We start from the raw sequence: 18,544 nt of genomic DNA on the forward strand, positions 1-18,544 counted from the left end.
GCTCCAAAGCTTTGTCCAGAAGCAAGGCGCTGTAGTGTCACGATCCGAAGATCTTTGTCAGGAATCCTCCACCCCCACTTTGATTTGAGCTTGGAAATGAATCTCCCTTTTTCATCTCTTCGTCGATCCACCTCGCCATTGCTTTCTCATCGCCCATCATTCTCGTATCGACGAGCCGGTCTGTAACTCTTTCCGCTCTGCGCCCTCCGAAGCCCATCAACGTAGGCATGCTTCTGACTCCATATTCTACCCCCAGATCCATCATATTGCCGTTGCTCATGTCTGGAGAGTCCAACTCAACCTCTGCAAGAGCGAGAGACGAGTATTTATCTTCTGGCAACGATGATCGAGTTTCGACGAGTGACTTCAGCAGGGGTGTTATCGTCCTGCAGGGTGTGCATGTGGAAGTGGTAAAGAGGGCCAGCATCAGGGTGTTGTTGGCGGAAATGAGGCGAAGGGCATCGTGGAACTGCGGTGGCGTCCGGAAAGGAGTAAAAACACGGTTCTTGTGTGAGAGAGGTGCGGTTGTGCTGAACGATTGAGCGAGGGCTGCCGGTCTTCTGTGAGAACAATGGACCTCCAGCAGAGACAAGCCTCGAAAGTCCCGAGCGATTGAGGCCCAGAGGCGAGAAGAGGAAGAAACAGGGTGCTTCATTTCGCGGTTTCGTTTGTGAGTTATTGGTTGTATCAGGACCCAATAGAGAGAAGAAAACACAAGGTGAAAGACGCAGCGCGAGCAGTAAATTCATGGCGCAGCTGATGACATCAGTTCCGTTGGAGAAGCAAAACATTCATCCGTTTTCGGGCTCCAGAACCCGCCGTTTTACCACGACCACCATTTGGCACAGCTCTTGACAGTTGCTGCTTTCAATGTCAAGTCCTTACACGGAGCACATAACTTGGAAGACGGTGAACTTCAGGATCTTGTCAGGTGTTTAGGAAGGATGAGTGGGGCTCTCAGGATCTCTCGTTCCAGGAGTTACTGAGACGCGATCCCAAGTCAACCAACAGCTTCTTGTCCGATCCATCTTGCGCGGTATGGCCATTGAATCAATGACCTATCTCGTCCGCGGTTTTGGCTTCCAGCCTTGACTCCAGAAATTAGGACAGCTTGAAGCCGATTTGAACGAAACATCCCCAGATGAGACGAACCTACTCTCCCGATACAGGTCAAGGCTGGCTGGCTCTCTCCAATTCCGACTCTCCAATAAGCGGCCCAATTCCGACATTACGCAGGTACCTGGGAATGGACAAGTTTGGTAATATTCAGCCTGAATTGCGGCAATTGGAACTCTACGCGAAAGATGCGACAATGAGGCCCAGCCGGTGGTCGAGGTTGCAGACGTATACAAAGGATACAGTACCTCGCTTGAGGAACTAGGAGATGGGATCGGAACTTTCGAATATCCTACTAACCCTCAACAATCAAGACAAAAGAAGACCACCTCCCAGAGGAGGACAAGGCTACAAGACCGGTATGAGCCTAGAGGTTGTTATGCCTGCTCTGTAGTTAGGCTTTCAATGCCGGACTGCAACGACACACGACTCTCAACAATGAATCCAATCATCCCAGGCTTCGCGCCGGACCCCTCCATTGTTCTCGTCGGCGACACATTCTTCCTCGTGAACTCTAGCTTCCACATATTTCCAGGCCTCCCCGTCTACGCATCAAAAGATCTGGTCTCGTGGAGACACATAAGTAAGTTTCGTCTTGCCTGCAACTATTCTCTCGTGCGGTGTGAGGTCTGATGTATCTCTCCAACAGCAAACGCGTTCAATCGCCGCGAACAGCTCAGCCTCCAGGCCTCTGACACCAAACATAGCCCAGCTGGCGATTCGGGAGAGGTCATGTCAGCCACAGGCGGTCTTTATGCGCCAACTATACGCCATCACGATGGGGCCTTCTATGTGATTTGTACAAACGTGGTCCGGGGCACCGAAGAAGACAAGGGTGATAGGACCCAGAACTTCATCATAACGACGACTGACATTTACTCACATAACTGGAGTGATCCTGTCTTTTTCGATTTCGATGGAATCGACACCAGTCTTGTCTGGGATGATCAAGGAAGGGCGTATGTGCATGGCTCTGCCGCCCCTGGCCCAAGGACAACCATCAAGTTGTTCGAGATTGATGTCAAGTCTGGTGCAAAGCTCGGCAGCGAGACATTGATCTGGGAAGGTACCGGTGGTGACTGGCCAGAAGGTCCGCACATCTATCGAAAAGACGGCTGGTGGTACCTGGTCATTTCCGAAGGTGGCACTTTTGAAGACCACATGATCACCGTCGCTCGAAGCAAACATCTCTTCGGGCCGTATAAACCCAATTCCCACAATCCAATACTAACTGCACGAGGTACGGACGAATACATCCAGCATACGGGACACTGCGATCTATTCTGCGATAAGCAAGGCCAGTGGTGGTGTGTCTGTCTCGCAGTGCGAAAGGGCCCGGAAAGGAGATTTATCCTGGGCCGTGAAACGTTTATTACTCCAGGTGCATGGGCCGAGGGTGAATGGCCGACTTTGGAGCCAGTCAAGATGGATCCGGAGGCCGTATACGGTCGCAAAGTGGGCAAGCCAAGTGCCCTGAGCTCCGAGCCACTCGTGGACTTTTGTTATATTCGAGACGTGGATCTCGCCAGACATAATATCTCGTCTGATGGGAAGACTATCCAGCTAACATCCAGCGACGCCGACCTTTCTGACGCCCGCGGCCAAGTATCCTTTGTGGGCAAGCGACAGAGGATGCTCGCTGGACAGTCTTCCGCGACGCTCCTCGCACAGCCTGGCGGCTCCAGCGGCAAAACCGGTCTTGCAGTGTACAAGGACGAGTTCCGCTATGCTCGGACCTACCTCGACCTGGAGACGGGCGAAATGGTTCTTGAAGTCGTGAACACGCCAAAACAAATCTGTCGCCGAACTCGAAAGTCGTGCTCCGCAGACGTAGCAGATAAGGACATCGAGCTGCGGCTGGAGTACCAGGAAGACTCGTATAGATTCTCATTCAGCACGGCCGGCGACGATGACAGGATCAAATTCGACGCCTTGGACACGATGGACCTGGTCGGTCTGGACTTTACGGGGCCGATTGTGGGAGTCTTCTTGACGTCGTCGCAGGATGGGTGCCGCGTGACCTTTTGCGATCTGCAAGTCAATTGATGGAGTGCTACTTACAACGTTGTATTCGGACGGACGCTGTCTCTGGAACTGGAAGCGAGCGAAGATAATAATGCCACATCTAGTAGTAAATGTATCTAACTATCTGTCTAGATCTATTCCGCATCAGCATCAGCATCAGCATCAGCATCAGCATCAGCATCAGCATCAGCATCAGCATCAGCATCAGCACAGCACAACACAGCGCTGTCACTGCTAGCCTTACACATATCTAATTCATATAATCCGCCCTCCCTTAAACCACGTGAAAATAAACCCGCTTCATTCGCCTGGCACATGACTCCCAAAGAACTCCCTCGTTTCTCTAACCCCCACCTCTACCTCTGTCCACTTACACCTCAAGAGGGTCTTGAGTCTTGATCATGTACCCTGGGTATGTCATTCCAACCCCCCAGGCGGCCGCCTCGGTCCAAACGTGGCCTCCCACGCGCTTTGGACCTTGATCAGCACGGCTTCCTGGTTCGCGCGGGCGACGACCGAGAGGCCAAACGGACGGCCGTTGTAGGATAGGTACGAGAGAGGGAGTGTGGCGATTGGGTAGCCTAATGTCGAGAAACAAATGAGGGGAGTTAGCTCGTACATAGTACATATATGTAGATGGACGGAAGGGGGGGTGGGAGGACAGGGAGGTCCCAACATACCACTACAAGCCGCATAGGATATCAAAAGACTATCCGCCGGCGCCATGATCACATCGACCTGGTACGTGTCGAGAATGTGATCGATGCCCCTGTCTCTGGCCACCTGTCGGAGATGGTTCCAGTGCGCGTCGTACTCCTCATCCGTGAGGGATTGGCGGTACGCTCGTAGGAGGCGTTCCTGGTTCGGAGAATCTATTTCGTTTTGTTTTGGTGGTTCAGGATCAGTTCTTTTGAGTGGAGGGCAAGAAAGGAAAAGGAATAGAGTTGAGCCATGTCTGCTCTAAGCCGTGCTCTGGTCTGCTCTACTCTCTCGTCTTTCTTGGTAATTGGTACTTACCTGGAGTAAGTTCCAGATCGGCGTGTCGCTCATTGAACTCAATGAGATCCCCTAGGTTCCGAACCGTCGAGTTGACCCGTGTCTGGAGGTAGGCATTGATGGCCTTGACAAAGTCGGCAGCTGTAGAAGAGGAAAAGCGTCGTTAGTCTTTTGACGGTCAAGAAATCTCACTTTCATAAATCAGATCAGACTCCTCTCACCGGCGACCACAGTCTCGCTGTTTTGTCCATTTCTCTGGAATGCCTGAGGGCCGATCAGGGGAACATTGCCTGCGTAGGATTTGGCCAGTGTTTCAATCTTGGCGTACGCCTGACGGATCTCGGTGGTCTGTCACTTTGCTGGTTAGAAATCCTCGCCAGCATCTAGAGGCAGGCCGGCCGGTATGAGTAAGAAAGGTAGACACAAACCATTTGCCGCGTGGCACTTTCAACGGGCCGCAACCACGATTCCGGCAAGGTCCACACTTCGGGATCCAACGTCGCGACCGAAATGTCACTCCAGCTACCTGTCAATGCAGACGTGTAGCTTTTCGCAGGTTTGCGCTCAGGGTCGACGATGGCATCAAGCAGGACCGCGAGGTCGTAGGGGGTCTTGGTCATGGGACCCGCCGAGTCGAAGTTGGCCGAGATAGGGACGATCCCAGCCTGCGGCACGAGGCCGATCGTTGGCTTGATCGTATACAGGGCGGCTCTACCCGCTGGCAGAACGAGTGAGCCGTCGGTCTCGGTGCCAATGGAGAAGGGACTGTAGCCTGCCGAGACTGCGACCGCCGAGCCAGCAGAAGATCCAGAAGGGTTCTGATCAGGATGTCATTAAAGAGTCCACTTTGTGACTTCTTCTCCAACAGACAAAAACTCACACCATGGCTGTCTTTGCTGTCGTCTGGATCACTCGTCGCCCGTACGTAGGCCGACTTGACTTGTCCCCCGACGGCGGAGTAGCCACTGATTATATTTTCGCCTCTGTGCCGGGGTCAGCGCGGATGCAACAAGCCCTCACGGCAGCACGGACTTGTAGTTTGACAATTCCTAGATAAGGTCAATTAGTTGAGAACATTGTCGCCGGAGGACTTCACATACACTCAGGTTCGTCTTGCCGAGGATGATAACTCCGGCAGCAATCAGCTAACATGGTATCAGCAGGTGTTGTTTGCAGTGTATATGACATCGAACACAGAACTGTACCAGGTCGACGATTTTGGCGTTCTTCTCCGGCCAGGAATCCACGAGCGCATAGCTCCCGGCAGTCGTCTGAAAACCAAGGTCGGGGTGAGTGTCAATGTTGTCCTGGGGGAGAGTTATCAGAGCAGGACCATCCTAGAACGTCCTCGAAACCAGTACCTTGATGACAATGGGGATGCCGTGCAAAGGTCCTCGGATTTTCCCTTCAGATCTCTCTGTGTCGAGGATCTCCGCAGCCTTGAGGACACTCGCCAATGGCTTGAACCTGATCATGGCCTTCAGGCGACCATCGTGTCTCTGGATCTGATCTGTGTACAACCGCACAAGATCAACACTGCGCAGAGTTCCCTTGTCGAGTGCGTCTTGTAACTCTTTTAAGTCTGCGGTCAGCGGATTGAACCCCGCGGCGCCCAGTTTCACGGCAGTTGAAGCTTCCAGATCGGCCGATGAATACAATCGTACGCCTAAAAGGACTGCCGCAAAGAGAGCAACAAGGCTGAAAACGCTGGATCGGTCTAGGCGCCTGGCGGGGGAGTCCATGACGTGAGGCTGTAGATGAATGGACCTGGGGCTGTGCTTTCGTTGTGGAGGTTCAAGATTCCAAGAGTAATAGTTGAAACACAATGATTGGTTGAAACTACCTTATTCCAACCAGAAAGTCCTAGCAGTCTAAATACGCTAGTCCATTATAAGGCGGGGATAAGCCTTAGATCTAGACTAGTCCATAAACAGACTAGGTGCTCAAGACATGTATAGAATGATCAACCAGAACTACAAGTATACCTCGTATGTGTAGTCGAAGCAATGGCAAGCAACGTAAATGGTGCAATTATGTTCATCATCATGTGAGCCCAATTCCAAAGTATATCCTAGCACTTCTTTCACGTAATATTGTGCACGCTTGAAAGATTCTTTCTTTCTTCATCTATAGTCCCAACCATCGCTATGCCGCGCGCAACTAGAACAATCCATCGCGAAGAGGTCGTCCAAATGGAACAAGAAAAAGGGGTATCACGACCCTGAGGCCCATAAGAATCATGCAGCTCGTGATCAGCGACGCCTTGGAAAGGCTACCATCATAGTCCGGCCACTGAACTCTTTCACTCATATCAGAAGTGGATGAAACGAAAGGGTAAAAGAAAGATATGCACAAGAATAGAGCTATGGCCAGAGAGCCCACGACAACGGCCAGTCATAAGACAATGCAGGAGGATGTTTGATGCCTGTCAAGTGGAAGAAGTCAGTTTTCATATGTTTCTCTGGTATAAACGAGCATGTCTGTGACAGTGCCTGAGAAGCGCTTATAAGTAAAGGTACGAGACCAGCTCCCTTCTAGCAGCTTTCCCTGCCTGAACAATCATTTGGTCGCAGCAGATCTGCCACTGAGGTTTAACTTTCAGGGAGCTCAGTTGATTCAGCTTCAGCCCCGGAAGTCTCGAGCTCATGTGCTTCAGGCTCGGCAAGCTCAGGCCCTCGTGTGGTCACAGAGCGAGGCTCGAGCTGCGCGGGCGGAGTAGGTGCGATAGCATCACGAGTTTCCTGCTGATGTCGGTCTTGCTGCTCTCGCACTTTCGCAGCTAGCTCTGCTTCGTACTTACTTTAGAAATACCATGTCAGGCAAGGTGGGCTCAGCGTAGAGGGGAGAAGAAATGCAGAACTTACCACCGCGCTTGCTCAAGTCGGTATATCCATTCGGCCGTAATTTTCAAGCGTTCCCTCACGCCCGCAGCCGGCAGCAGGGCATACTTCTCCGTCTCTGCTATCGGTAGAACGCTTGCGAGCCAGTAAGGGAACGTGGCAGCATCTTCTGGTGGTTGTCCGTAAGCGGCAAGGACCCTTTGGTGTAGCCATCGTGCTGAACGTGCTTGTGCTTGACGAACAAATTCTAAACCGTACTCTAAGAGTTGCTGTGTCGACGAGTGAAGGAGTCGCACAAGGTCATCATCCTCTGGCTGTGTTGGCACACCCGTCTCCCGGGCCTCTATCGCCTCCTCCTCGTGCACGCTGATGTCATCAAAGCGTTGAATTCGACCAGTGAGATAGCCGTCGACCATCCCGGTTTCGACGACCCGAAATTTATACAAGCCTCTTGTTTCTAGGAGACTCCGACCATCGGCCAACATTTCGACTCGTTCGACGAACAAGACTGTCCCATACTCCTGCCAATGAGGGCCGCCTTGATGATATTCGCTGTGTGGCTTGTATGCCAACATTCCAAACTTGCGCGTGCCGTTTTCGAGGACGCGCCTGACCATTAACCTGTATCGTGGTTCGAAAATATGCAGAAACGTCGGCATCTGGGGATATACCAACGTGCACGGGAAGAGTGGTAGTTGGGTCTCTTCATCAACCATGTCTTCCTGTGCGGCAAGGGCCTTCCTCGCCACCAGGAGATCAGGAAACAAATGCTGTATCAAACGTGCGACTCTCTTATTGTTGGGTGTTGTCTGTTGGGTGTGGACCAGTGGTAGTAGACGACGACACATTGGGCAATGGTTGGTATGGTCCATGGCTCGGCAGAAGCACCTTCTACAGAAAGTATGGCCACACGAGGTAGTCAAAGGGTCCAACATGATCTGGTAGCAGACCTGACATTCGAGTTCGGGTCGGATGGCTTCCTGTAGCTTTTCCAATACCGTCGCATCAGCAGCTCGCACGGCCTCAGCGGTGTCGGTGTTGACAGTTGTGTACGAAACGGCGGAGTGGTAATTCAGCTCCCCCATATCTGCGAACGTATATGTCGCTGCAATCCGGCCACCTGAAATGACGTGTGAGTGCGGTGTGACTTCGGTGGAAGTGTCGTCGGGTCCGGAACTGTTCAACTTTTCTTCTAGCAGGAGAGGAATCTCAAGTCTTTCTGCCATATAGTTTGATATGAAGGCATTCACGAGATGCCCGATCTTGTTCAGTGTCACGTCGACCGCGCAATCGCCAACTGAATGTTCCGAGCCACAGCCATCAAATGGACATAAGAACCCCTCAGATCGACCTTCCACAATAGGATATGTAATGTTTTCCCGTTTGTATAGTGATGGGAGACATGGTCGACAAAGCGTGTTACCACATGGCAAGGTCATAGGCTCGTGAAGTGGTAGGGAGCACTGAGTACACTGGAACAACCTGACAATATCCCGTGCGTTGCTGTGCGCGTCGAACCCGTCCAGGGGTGTCGTCGCCGACTGCGGTCCATCACTCATCTGCGCGGGGAGTCAAATGTTGGTTTGTAAATCCCTACTCTTCCAATTGCTTTTGAGCCAGTCAAAAGAAGCTACAAGTATGATCCATATGTATAATCTCGTCGCGCCTGCGCCTCTGGCCTTGACATTCGAACTTTGTCGCTATATTGATACCTCTTCTCGAGAAGACCAATGACGGTTTGGATATCTGTCACCACAGTGACGCGAGACAGGTGATATAGAGGAACCTAGACTTAGGTTTGGGGGGAGGTAGATAAGCGATAGTCCGGCTTTATATCGTGGGTGAGGTGAATCTGAGGAGGGCCACCCTGCACAAGACCGTTTCGGCGTAGATGACAAGAAGTTATCAACTCTAGAGGAAGATTCGACGAAATGGTCAAGTCAAAGAGTCAACGACGTCGTTGACTTTGAGCAGATTTCAACCCGAGGTATGGTAGAACAGGGCAGCGTGCACTCCCATTCGTGATCCAAAGTGATGACCCGCACAGCTGTCAGGAACCAAAGAGGCATGTCAGTCGCAGCGGCTAATGAGGATACGAGAGAATATCGAGGGCTTTGGTGAGAGCCAGGCTTGTGGATACAGCAGACCATGGGCCTGGGGCAGCAGCAACGAACGCCTCCATCTTCCCTGTTGGAACGAACCAGGGCGAGTGATTGGTGGTGCGAGGGAAACAGGCAAGACAGTAAGATTTTGTTCGCCACAGTAGCGCGCAAGGTGTGAGCGATGTCAAGGGATATCGAGATCTGGAAATGGTGACGGGATCGAGAAAGTGGCCAACAACATCGACACACGGCGGGAGTTGGAGGGGGACCGATTATTGGGCACGCGTGGCACGGTACGAGTTGGAATGTGGTTGTGTGGGAGAAAGTGGAAAAGGTGCCCAGACCGGAGGGGGGCGACCGGTGGACGCCGACCAGCAGCCGAGGCTTGAAATAGCCCTGACTGATTGGTCCTCTCCCCCCCCCCACCTCAGTATTCGTCGTCATCACTGGCCCTGATGTCGACAACACACGTGACCAGTTTAACACGTGATTGATTGAACCCACGTGATACGGGCAATTTGATAGATGCCCTCCTTTACAGGCTCTACCTATATGCAGTCCGAGGTGCATCCAAGGCACTCATCTTCTGGAATGTTTGGTCCCTGGCAAGCGCTAAAAGTCATCGAATCTCTCTTTGCTTTTCTACCCCGCTTTCCTCTAGCTGGGGAATGGGCAGGTGGCGATACAAGGGAGACACCACCAAGGCATAGCATAGCAAACCTACCACCAAATGCAAAAGAACGCCATACCTTTCGTTTCTGTTTCGTTCCCACAAAGTATCCTGCAGGAATGCCATACCCAATACATCCATCCAGAGCTGTTGACAACAGAGCCGCAATACGCCACGCTATTTTGCCGAACTGATCCTCCCGCACACGTGTCCCTCTTCTCCATTTGTTCTAGGCCCTCCCAGACCCTATATTTTAACAATATTCGCCTTTTGGGTTTTGCCTTCCCAACTTGTTGTTGCTTCGCTTAGAAGCCTCCGAGTCAATCAGCGGTCCATATTCGACCATCCTCTGTATGTCTGTATGGCACAACTACCCTGTATCAGACTCGGTGGAGTCTCCCATGTCCTCGTCGAAGATGATCTTCCGCATTAGACCCTTGTTAAAGAGGTTGAGAATGTAGTGCCGCGCCTGCAGCCGATAGTGATGACTCTCCAGGATGACCAACGTTTTCCGAAACATTTCCGTGTCGCCAAAGTGGCTGGGTTGTCGCGCTTTGAGGGCATGAAGATCTGCGGCAGCCTTTTTGTACATGACTGAATTGCCCATCTCGACAATTGATTTGAGTATCTTCGCTCTGACCGGGTTGTCGTCCGTCGTAGCGTACTTGTACTTGACGTCGTCCTCGGGGGATGTTGACACGAGTACGGTGGCAGACCCAACCGATTTCTGTATTGTTAGCTACATCTTCGAGCATGCCAGACACGAACTTACCAAGCACAATGCCTCCAGATTACGGGGCAGACAGAGACCAAGGGAGCGCCCTCGCGGATCCACCGTCGTGTCCCACCCATTTTCGGCAAGCATCTCGAAACCGTGAAGGGTGCGTGATATCAAGCCTAAAACGAAACAGGCAGTGCCACGCATCGACAAAACGTGGGCACCTTCTGCAATCCTTACGATTGTGGTGACCACATCCGCCTCTTCCAGAAACGGTGCCCCGAGGTCCATTGAACCAATGTTGCCAACTGCCCACATGCACCCTTTCACCTTGGTCAGTATTTCTGGGTCTTCTTCCTCGAGATTGAAATCTCGGATCGTAGATGAAAACTCGTAGAAGTGCCCCGACTGCTTCAGCAGTTTACATCCTTCATGCGTCCTAGCAAGTTCTCGATAGAAGTGTGGAGGTGCTATTCCAACCTCATGTAGGTCAACGGTGGCATCTTCGTTAAAATGCACCTTACTGGTACTAGCGTCCATGTAGGCTCGAAGGATTGAAGCCTCCACGAGAGCCACATATGCATCGTTTCGGCCCAGGAACCAGTCATCCATTTCCTGCGTAATGTAGTCAAGTCCGCTGAGATATCGATAGCCTACAGAAGTCGAAAGGAAGCGCAGTAGAAGGGGGGCGCCAATCTCTCCGAGATGATCCAGTGATGGTCGGCATTTGACCACGTATTCCAGATGGCTCCTTTGATTACAAGCTTCCTCGAGAATCTTGACGGCCACTTCGCCGACCTCGACGTCTGGATCGTACAATTGTGTAAGAACCAGCCGAAGAGCCCAATGGGAACTGGAGCGGTCTTGTAGGCCGGACGAATATTGTACGCGACCTACCGCATATCGTCGAAGCAGCTTGGTGGCGAAGAGTCGGATATCTTTGACGCCGGAGGTTAGTGCTTTCGACAGAATAACCCGAAGATGTGTGTCCAGGGTGTAGTCCATATTCCCAAGGAGTGCTCGGATCAAGTCATCTCGATCTTTGAGTTCAACAAGGTGGTAGAAGATGTCCATCATATGCCACTGTTCCATTAGACGCATTCCCTCAGCAGAATGGCTTAAAGCGCCGAGCATGGCAAAATAACCTGCGCTGAGTGTCTCAGCCATGTGGTGCCGTTCAAACAATGGGTTAGATGAAGTAATCCCGCTGTGTGGATCGATCTGGGCAAGGCATTCTGCGATCTGGCGCAACAATTTGTTCTCCGCAAGGTACTGCACGCCCAGTGAGGTCTGAGTTAGGGTCCGCATCAGGGCGCAGCCGGTGCGAATGTAGCGCTGGTTAGGCCTGGTGTTTCGGATGGTGGAAAATCGATATTTGAAGGGTCGAAAGAATCCAACAAGTCGCTTCATGAATTTGGGAGATCTGATGGCCTCTTCCAGCCGTTTTGGATTGGTCAGAGGCCCTTCGACCAAGCCTTGGATCAGCTCCCATCTCCATTTGATGTATTGTGAATGACTCGTGACCTGGCTGTCGGCCATAGCTTGCCGAAATTGATCTCCGTCCATCATGGCAGTATACTTTGTTCTTTCAATAGTCTGAGGGCCGACGGCTAATTCATCAACCTGTTCGATTCTTCCGAAGGTAGAAACAGACGCCCTATTGAGTGCTCGATTGATGCTTTCGATCTGATAGATCATACCCATATTGATAGCCGTCATTTCGGTTCCAAAATCGACGCAACTGGGCACAAGGTCACCAAGGACCTGGATGCTCGAACTAATCGTTTCGGGCAGAGCATGGTGTGAAAGTTTCAGAACCTCAGTCAGCAAAAGAGTGCCCTTCCGTTTTAGAGCAGCATCCTCCTCGATTTTGATCAGATCCACCAGTGCAGGTATCAGACCTGCCTTCACCAATGCTGCCAGCACGAAGGCCGAGAAGTGATATGTTAAGTCAAACCTCCCCTCTGCGTTGTATTCTGCCAGCTGCCTTTGAGACGGTTGCTCCACTTGCAAAGTGTTGACTCTGCCGTAGGTTGTTAACCTCCTGCCGGCCAGAAACGAGGTAGACCACGAAGGTGGTTTGATGCGGAGGATGTCAAAAAAAAGCTCCAACACGATATCTCGAGATTGTGTGATGGGGTAGACCAGCGAGTCAATCAGAGATCGCAGAGGAGAAGCGCCATTCATCGATAGCAAGATGAAGCCGGGCCAAGTTTTGAGCATTGCTGCAATAGCCTGAGCACACGTTTTCAATTTTTCCTCATCGCCGCTGAGCAACAGGGGGTCTGTAAACGGAGCAAACATAGCCTCAAACTCCCGGCCGGTGTGTAAGTACTTGCGTTGCTGTGGATGGTCCAGGATGTGAAGAAAGCTAGCGACGAGACCTTCGGGTGCCGGGAAAGAGCCGTCTGCCAGGGCTTCGGTGAGAGTGCTCATGCCATTCGCTGCGACGACCAGTTCTGTGTGTTTCATAAGGAGCTCGGCCAGCGTCAACAGGCATATATCTCTCAGGCGGTCGTCATATGTTTCAGCGACCGCTACCAGACTTCGCACAACAGCACGGGAAAGCTCATAGACGCCGTCTTTCACGTCCAGGAATGCTCGCACAAATTTGACAGCCTGCTCACGTTCCAGCACAGCGTTGGCCTTTTTAACCAGTGACAGGATGACCAGTTCGTCTGTACGGAGGGTTCGGATGGTTTGCAACGATTTCCTATCAGCGATAGCGTGTCGAGTCAGTCTGTAGCCTGCTGCAACGACATCAGAACTTTCGCTGAGTAGCATCATCTGAACCCGCTCGCTGAAGACTTTCCAGGCCAGATCATACTTCAGACCAGGGTTGCGCTTCAACAGGTCGACCAGAGTATTTGCACGTTCGATGTAGTAATCCGGAGGCATCCCATCCGCTTCGAGTTGTTGGAGGGTTTCAGTAAGGACCACCGTGGGCGACTCGCTGTCGACTGATTCGGTCAGGTCCGGGCCCTGGTTTTGCCCCAAGGGAGGCGATTTAAGCGGGCTACCTCGAAAATAACTGGTAAGTCGCGTGTTCGGGGGAGTGGTCGGGGTCTGAGAGCGCATTATCTCCTGGTCAAGTTCTTGCTTCAGTTCGGCGAGTTTCCTGTTGGAAGAGCCCAACTCCATCTCGACCTTCTGTCGTTGCTCCTTGGTTTGTTTGTTGTTCTTGCTCAGCAACGCCTCGAGCATATTCTCCGTCCCGAGTTTTATTTTCATCTCCTTTGCAATCTTGTCGCGCACCGCAGCTTGCCGCTGCTCCGACGTAGTAAGAGGATCCGCATCCTTGTATTGCGGCGGCAGACGAGCAAAGGTCACACCTGCCACTTCCGTCTGCGGAGTAGTCCTTCCAGAATGCGTGGTATTTTTGAGATCCGTGCTGAAACTACCTGGAGGATTGGCAGGAGTGAATGCTGGGACGAAAGCCTTTTGGCTGAACTGAGCACTTCCGCCGGACAGTGAGCGTCCATCTTTCATGAAGGGTCTTTGAGAGGCTGAGAAATCGTCACTTTTCCTAGATGCATGGCGGATATTGAAGCGCCCTTGAGTGGGTGTCACCGAGTAGCCCGACGCTTGATCCGACGAGGCCATCGAGCCATGGAGGGTGTCGACCCTCTGCTAGGTGGTTGATTGTTTTGGGGCTGCGCAGGAGACACCCATAGGTATGTTTGATCGGTTCAGCCGGAACAGGATGAGGGAGCGTCGCGGAATCCGATATTGTGGAATTTAGGAGGCTGCGTCCTGTCTGCAGTTCTGATTCTGGTTGAATTGTTCATGGGCTTTTCGTAAGTGGTCTGTTTTGGATGAACCCAACACCGTTCGTTATCTTTGGGCGGCCTGGCACCGGGGACGGCTTTGCGGTTGCGCGGTTGTAGGAGGAGCAAGTAAACGTATCGGCGACAGGTGGTGTCGTACCGAGAATTGATGTACAAAGGATAGAGATGCAGACCAGTGTATCGACAATTGACATGCAGTGAGTTGTGGATTGACAGTAGTCGTTCGAGTCAAGATCCAATCACCAAGTCACAGCGAGATCGGGTGCTAAGACCTGCGCTTGTAGGGAGTGTCTCCCCCCCTGCTGATCCGTGTCCGTCCAAGCATTGCGGGGTCACTTTTTCGGGGGGGTGTTACGGGCAATACGGGGTGTTTAACATGCCCAATCCCAAATCTTTAAGAGCTTTAGGCTATGCTGGGCCCCTCGTGGCCCTTCGATCTGTCCCATCCCAAGTCTCGCTAGAGCACATGCAAAAAGATGCCTGAACGAAACATGCCTTGTCCCCAGACTGCCTGTCGTTCGAGGTCTCCTCTTTAGTGACGAACAAGTCGAACTCCCATCTGCTGAGCACCTAGTAAACGAGGCAGCCGTCAGATCGCTCATAGACCCAGACTTCATACTGACATCATACCGCTTTTTCAACGATCACCATAAAGATCAACCATATCGTAGCTGCGGTGTTCAGATACCAAATGTCTTGTACTGCATTGGACCAGCCACCAAACTATTACTGGGTAGCGCTCCCGCTCAGGCACGGTATCTCGGGATCTCCAGAAAGGAACATAACAGATCTATTGTCAGGTGAGCTCGACATCCCCATGTAGATGCTAGCCACCGATAAAGCATATGCTGTCGCCATTGCGCGGGTGCGCGTCTCGGCGACCTCCGTTGTTCATGAGCTCGTACAACAGACCAGTCTTGACCAAATTGCTGGCCGGCCACACCAATCGCCTCTGCTCGATGCGTCTATGATCAGCAGTTTTACAATATCTTTACCCATGGCCGCGCATGCAATTGGTGATTCTGGTCGTGGAATTTACTTCCCTGGCGTCATCCTCCGATAAGAAGTTGTAAGAAGTCTTGATATAAAGAATCTGCGGCGCCGACTCCTCTTTCCCTTGTATCTTATCCCCTTGTACTCACTCACAACAGGCGACCAAGATCAGTAGTAGCTTGAAGAATCTCAGTGTATCACGTCTACCACTCAAACACATTTTACTCAAGATGGCCAAGCTCGCTGCAGCTCGTTATGGCAAAGACAACATTCGCCTGTACAAGGTTGAGAGGGACGAAGCCACCAAGACACACACCGTTTATGAGATGACAGTCTGCGTCTTGCTGGAAGGAGAGATTGATGTATCGTCAGTGATGCTCCTCCGATTTCTACCACGCGTGATATACTGACATCGGTTAGTTACACCAAAGCCGACAACAGTGTTGTGGTTGCAACCGACTCAATGAAGAACACCACCTACATCATGGCAAAGCAGAACCCAGTCCACCCTCCCGAACTATTCGCATCCATCCTCGGCACTCACTTCATCAATACCTACAAGCACATTCACGCTGCTCATGTTAGCGTTGTCCAACACAGATGGACCCGTATGACGATTGACGGAAAGCCTCACCCTCACTCCTTCTTTCGTGACGGGAATGAGAAGAGACTGGTACAAGCAGATATCATTGAGGGCAAGGGAATTGAGATCAAGTCGGGTATCTCCGACCTTTTGGTGCTCAAGAGCACCGGTTCTGAGTTCCACCACTTTGTCCGAGACGAGTTCACCACCCTACCTGAGGTCTGGGATCGTATTCTCAGCACATCGGTCGATGCCAACTGGAAATGGTCTACTTTTGCGGGCCTGGATTCCGTAAAGAAGCATGTTTCCAAATTTGATGAGACCTGGACCAAGGCTCGAGAGATCACTTTCCGACTCTTCGCCCTCGAGGAGAGCCCTAGTGTGCAAAACACTATGTACAAGATGTGCGAGGAGATCCTCGCTGCTCAACCTCTTGTTCAAGCGGTTGACTATTCGCTTCCGAACAAGCACTATTTCGAGATTGATCTGAGCTGGCATCATGGCCTGAAGAATACTGGGAAGGACGCCGAAGTCTATGCGCCTCAGTCAGACCCCAACGGCCTGATCAAGTGCACTGTGTCCCGGGACGACACTGCGTTGTCCTCCAAGCTGTAGACAAGATCTGCTCGAGCGTGTTCGGTCACGGAGTTCTGGTGCTGGAGTCATGGGACAGGGATTTCCGGAGAACAATAAACAGGCTGTACATATCCCGAAATAATCCACCTATACATTGTCGCAAAACCCCGTATGCCTTTCTTTGTCCCTAGAACACCGTAAAAGTACTATTACATTCTCAGTTTATGAGCTCGCTTTCGTCTCCTGGTTCGCTGCAATGGCTTGCATGACAGGCCCTGGCTCGCCGCCTGTGAATGGCTTCCCTGCAAACTTCACAATATTGGCCTTGTAGGGATGGTTGGTGCCTTCGAAAACTTTCAACCTTGCCAGCCGTTTATCCCTCAGCCGGTTCTTTGGTAGCATACCCCTTACGGCTTTCTTCAACACCTCTCCGCCACCCCACTTCTCAATCATCCTCTCCATGCTCATCTGTTTTAAGGAACCCGGGCGCGTATTGTGGGTGTAGTATTGCTTTTGTTGGCGTTTCTTGCCTGTAACATGTATGTCGTGGCACCCACAAGCAACAACGTAGTCGCCGCAGTCGGTAGAGGGGTCGTAGATGGGTTTATGCTTGCCCATGAGAAAAACGGCGATGGAGGAGGCTATCCGACCGAGAGAGCGAGAATCGGAGCCTACATCGATATAGTGCCATGTTCGAGAGTAGGCAAGACGGGTCTAGCATCATGACAGGAAGGTTAGGGTGAGGTTCAGGTGCAGGTAATGTTTCTGAGAAACGAGGTTTCGGAACATACCTTGCCTATTGTTTGCGACATGGCCGGCTTAATGCTATCTTGACATGGAAGAGGTGCAAGGTCTGTGTGTAGCTTATCCCAAGCCTACCGCGATATCACAGGAAGCCTTCAAAATACTCGAAGCAGGTTGTTGATGAGCGTCCTACGTCCTATGGGAGCGGTAGAAAGAGTCCGCATTGAGCTTCGAGCCGGAAAATTGCATTAGTACCACAAATGGTTTAGTGCCATAATTCTTGGCGCATGCCCGCACTTTCCCTGCGAAAATCGTACACCACCAACTCCCAAGAACATTTTCACAATCGAGCAATCCACCCAACTGTACCAGCTCTGTGTAATCGCCGCCAGTCCCCAAGATGTCGGCTCCCCAGAGTGTACAGTGCTTCGGCAAGAAGAAGACTGCTACGGCGGTTGCCCACTGCAAGGTCAGACAAACCTGATGCGCAAGACGACTTTGAGATTGAAAACTGACAAGTCATTTGGGATTTCTACAGAAAGGCAAGGGCCTCATCAAAGTCAACGGAAAACCTCTCTCTCTCGTCCAGCCGGAAATCCTGCGTTACAAGGTATGATACTGGCTTTCGACCCCCAATCCCTCGCTTCGCAGTCCGTCCAAAACGAGCGAAGAGATCCCCAAGAAATGAACAAGTGGCTCATATTGTTTGTTTCAACTCTCAGGTCTACGAGCCACTCCTGATTGTCGGTCTCGACAAATTCGCCGATGTTGACATCCGCGTCCGCGTTACCGGTGGCGGTCATACTTCTCAGATCTACGCCATCCGCCAAGCCATCTCGAAATCAATCGTCGCCTACTACCAGAAATTCGTCGACGAGTACACGAAGAACCAGTTGAAACAGGCTCTGATGCAATACGATCGTACACTCCTCGTTGCCGATAACAGACGGTGTGAACCCAAGAAGTTTGGTGGCCCGGGTGCAAGAGCGCGGTACCAAAAGTCGTATCGTTGAGTGGGACTATGGCTGGGAGGAGGATCGGTCGGTGGTGGCTGTGGCGGTGGTAGTTGCGCTGTTATGTGGAAGGCACATGGAATGCTTGCGGTTGTGCTTCTGGTTGAATTGTGAGGACAGCACCATGATTGTCTGCCAGGGAAAATGAATGGTGCGAAGATGGAGACATCGAAGCTGTTCCCAAATACCTACGAAAGGAGCATCATACGGCTCGTCAAGCTGATGAGATCCGATTCCGCCTATTATGGGTCACTCATCGAGGCGCAAAGGCTTGTGGTCGGACATGCAGCCAACTGAAACCGGAATAAATTTCTCGTTCAAAAGATCTCTCATTGCAACGCTTGAATGATCGTTCGAATGTTACTCGCGCTGCTTTCTTA

General features: G+C 51.7%; 7 protein-coding genes across 7 annotated transcripts; 3 read left to right on the top strand and 4 right to left on the bottom strand.

Moving 5' to 3' along the window:
- Window positions 1–1,554: 1,554 nt before the first annotated feature.
- Window positions 1,555–3,162, top strand: AYO20_02404 (hypothetical protein; the record flags this gene model as incomplete). The annotated part of the gene is made up of 2 exons (XM_022640708.1): window positions 1,555–1,699; window positions 1,766–3,162. The coding sequence occupies 2 exons, from the start codon at window positions 1,555–1,557 to the stop codon at window positions 3,160–3,162; spliced, it is 1,542 nt and encodes a 513-aa protein (XP_022503357.1).
- A 396-nt stretch (window positions 3,163–3,558) lies between these two features.
- AYO20_02405 (hypothetical protein) lies at window positions 3,559–5,879 on the bottom strand (the record flags this gene model as incomplete). The annotated part of the gene is made up of 10 exons (XM_022640709.1): window positions 3,559–3,722; window positions 3,822–4,013; window positions 4,159–4,278; window positions 4,359–4,485; window positions 4,566–4,955; window positions 5,018–5,120; window positions 5,170–5,186; window positions 5,238–5,282; window positions 5,343–5,444; window positions 5,499–5,879. The coding sequence occupies 10 exons, from the start codon at window positions 5,877–5,879 to the stop codon at window positions 3,559–3,561; spliced, it is 1,641 nt and encodes a 546-aa protein (XP_022503358.1).
- An 849-nt stretch (window positions 5,880–6,728) lies between these two features.
- AYO20_02406 (hypothetical protein) lies at window positions 6,729–8,203 on the bottom strand (the record flags this gene model as incomplete). Its single annotated transcript, XM_022640710.1, has 3 exons — window positions 6,729–6,936; window positions 7,002–7,747; window positions 7,928–8,203. 3 exons carry the CDS (start codon window positions 8,201–8,203, stop codon window positions 6,729–6,731), a joined length of 1,230 nt encoding a protein of 409 aa, XP_022503359.1.
- Window positions 8,204–10,119: 1,916 nt separating this feature from the next.
- Window positions 10,120–14,070, bottom strand: AYO20_02407 (hypothetical protein; the record flags this gene model as incomplete). The annotated part of the gene is made up of 2 exons (XM_022640711.1): window positions 10,120–10,476; window positions 10,522–14,070. The coding sequence occupies 2 exons, from the start codon at window positions 14,068–14,070 to the stop codon at window positions 10,120–10,122; spliced, it is 3,906 nt and encodes a 1,301-aa protein (XP_022503360.1).
- Window positions 14,071–15,478: 1,408 nt separating this feature from the next.
- Window positions 15,479–16,446, top strand: AYO20_02408 (uricase; the record flags this gene model as incomplete). Its single annotated transcript, XM_022640712.1, has 2 exons — window positions 15,479–15,615; window positions 15,669–16,446. The coding sequence occupies 2 exons, from the start codon at window positions 15,479–15,481 to the stop codon at window positions 16,444–16,446; spliced, it is 915 nt and encodes a 304-aa protein (XP_022503361.1).
- A 183-nt stretch (window positions 16,447–16,629) lies between these two features.
- AYO20_02409 (ribosomal protein L13) lies at window positions 16,630–17,219 on the bottom strand (the record flags this gene model as incomplete). The annotated part of the gene is made up of 2 exons (XM_022640713.1): window positions 16,630–17,121; window positions 17,199–17,219. 2 exons carry the CDS (start codon window positions 17,217–17,219, stop codon window positions 16,630–16,632), a joined length of 513 nt encoding a protein of 170 aa, XP_022503362.1.
- Window positions 17,220–17,551: 332 nt separating this feature from the next.
- Window positions 17,552–18,164, top strand: AYO20_02410 (40S ribosomal protein S16; the record flags this gene model as incomplete). The annotated part of the gene is made up of 3 exons (XM_022640714.1): window positions 17,552–17,620; window positions 17,690–17,761; window positions 17,874–18,164. 3 exons carry the CDS (start codon window positions 17,552–17,554, stop codon window positions 18,162–18,164), a joined length of 432 nt encoding a protein of 143 aa, XP_022503363.1.
- Window positions 18,165–18,544: the final 380 nt, after the last annotated feature.

The sequence above is a fragment of the Fonsecaea nubica genome (assembly GCF_001646965.1).
Source record: "Fonsecaea nubica strain CBS 269.64 chromosome Unknown Scaff10, whole genome shotgun sequence".
Lineage (NCBI taxonomy): Eukaryota > Fungi > Ascomycota > Eurotiomycetes > Chaetothyriales > Herpotrichiellaceae > Fonsecaea > Fonsecaea nubica.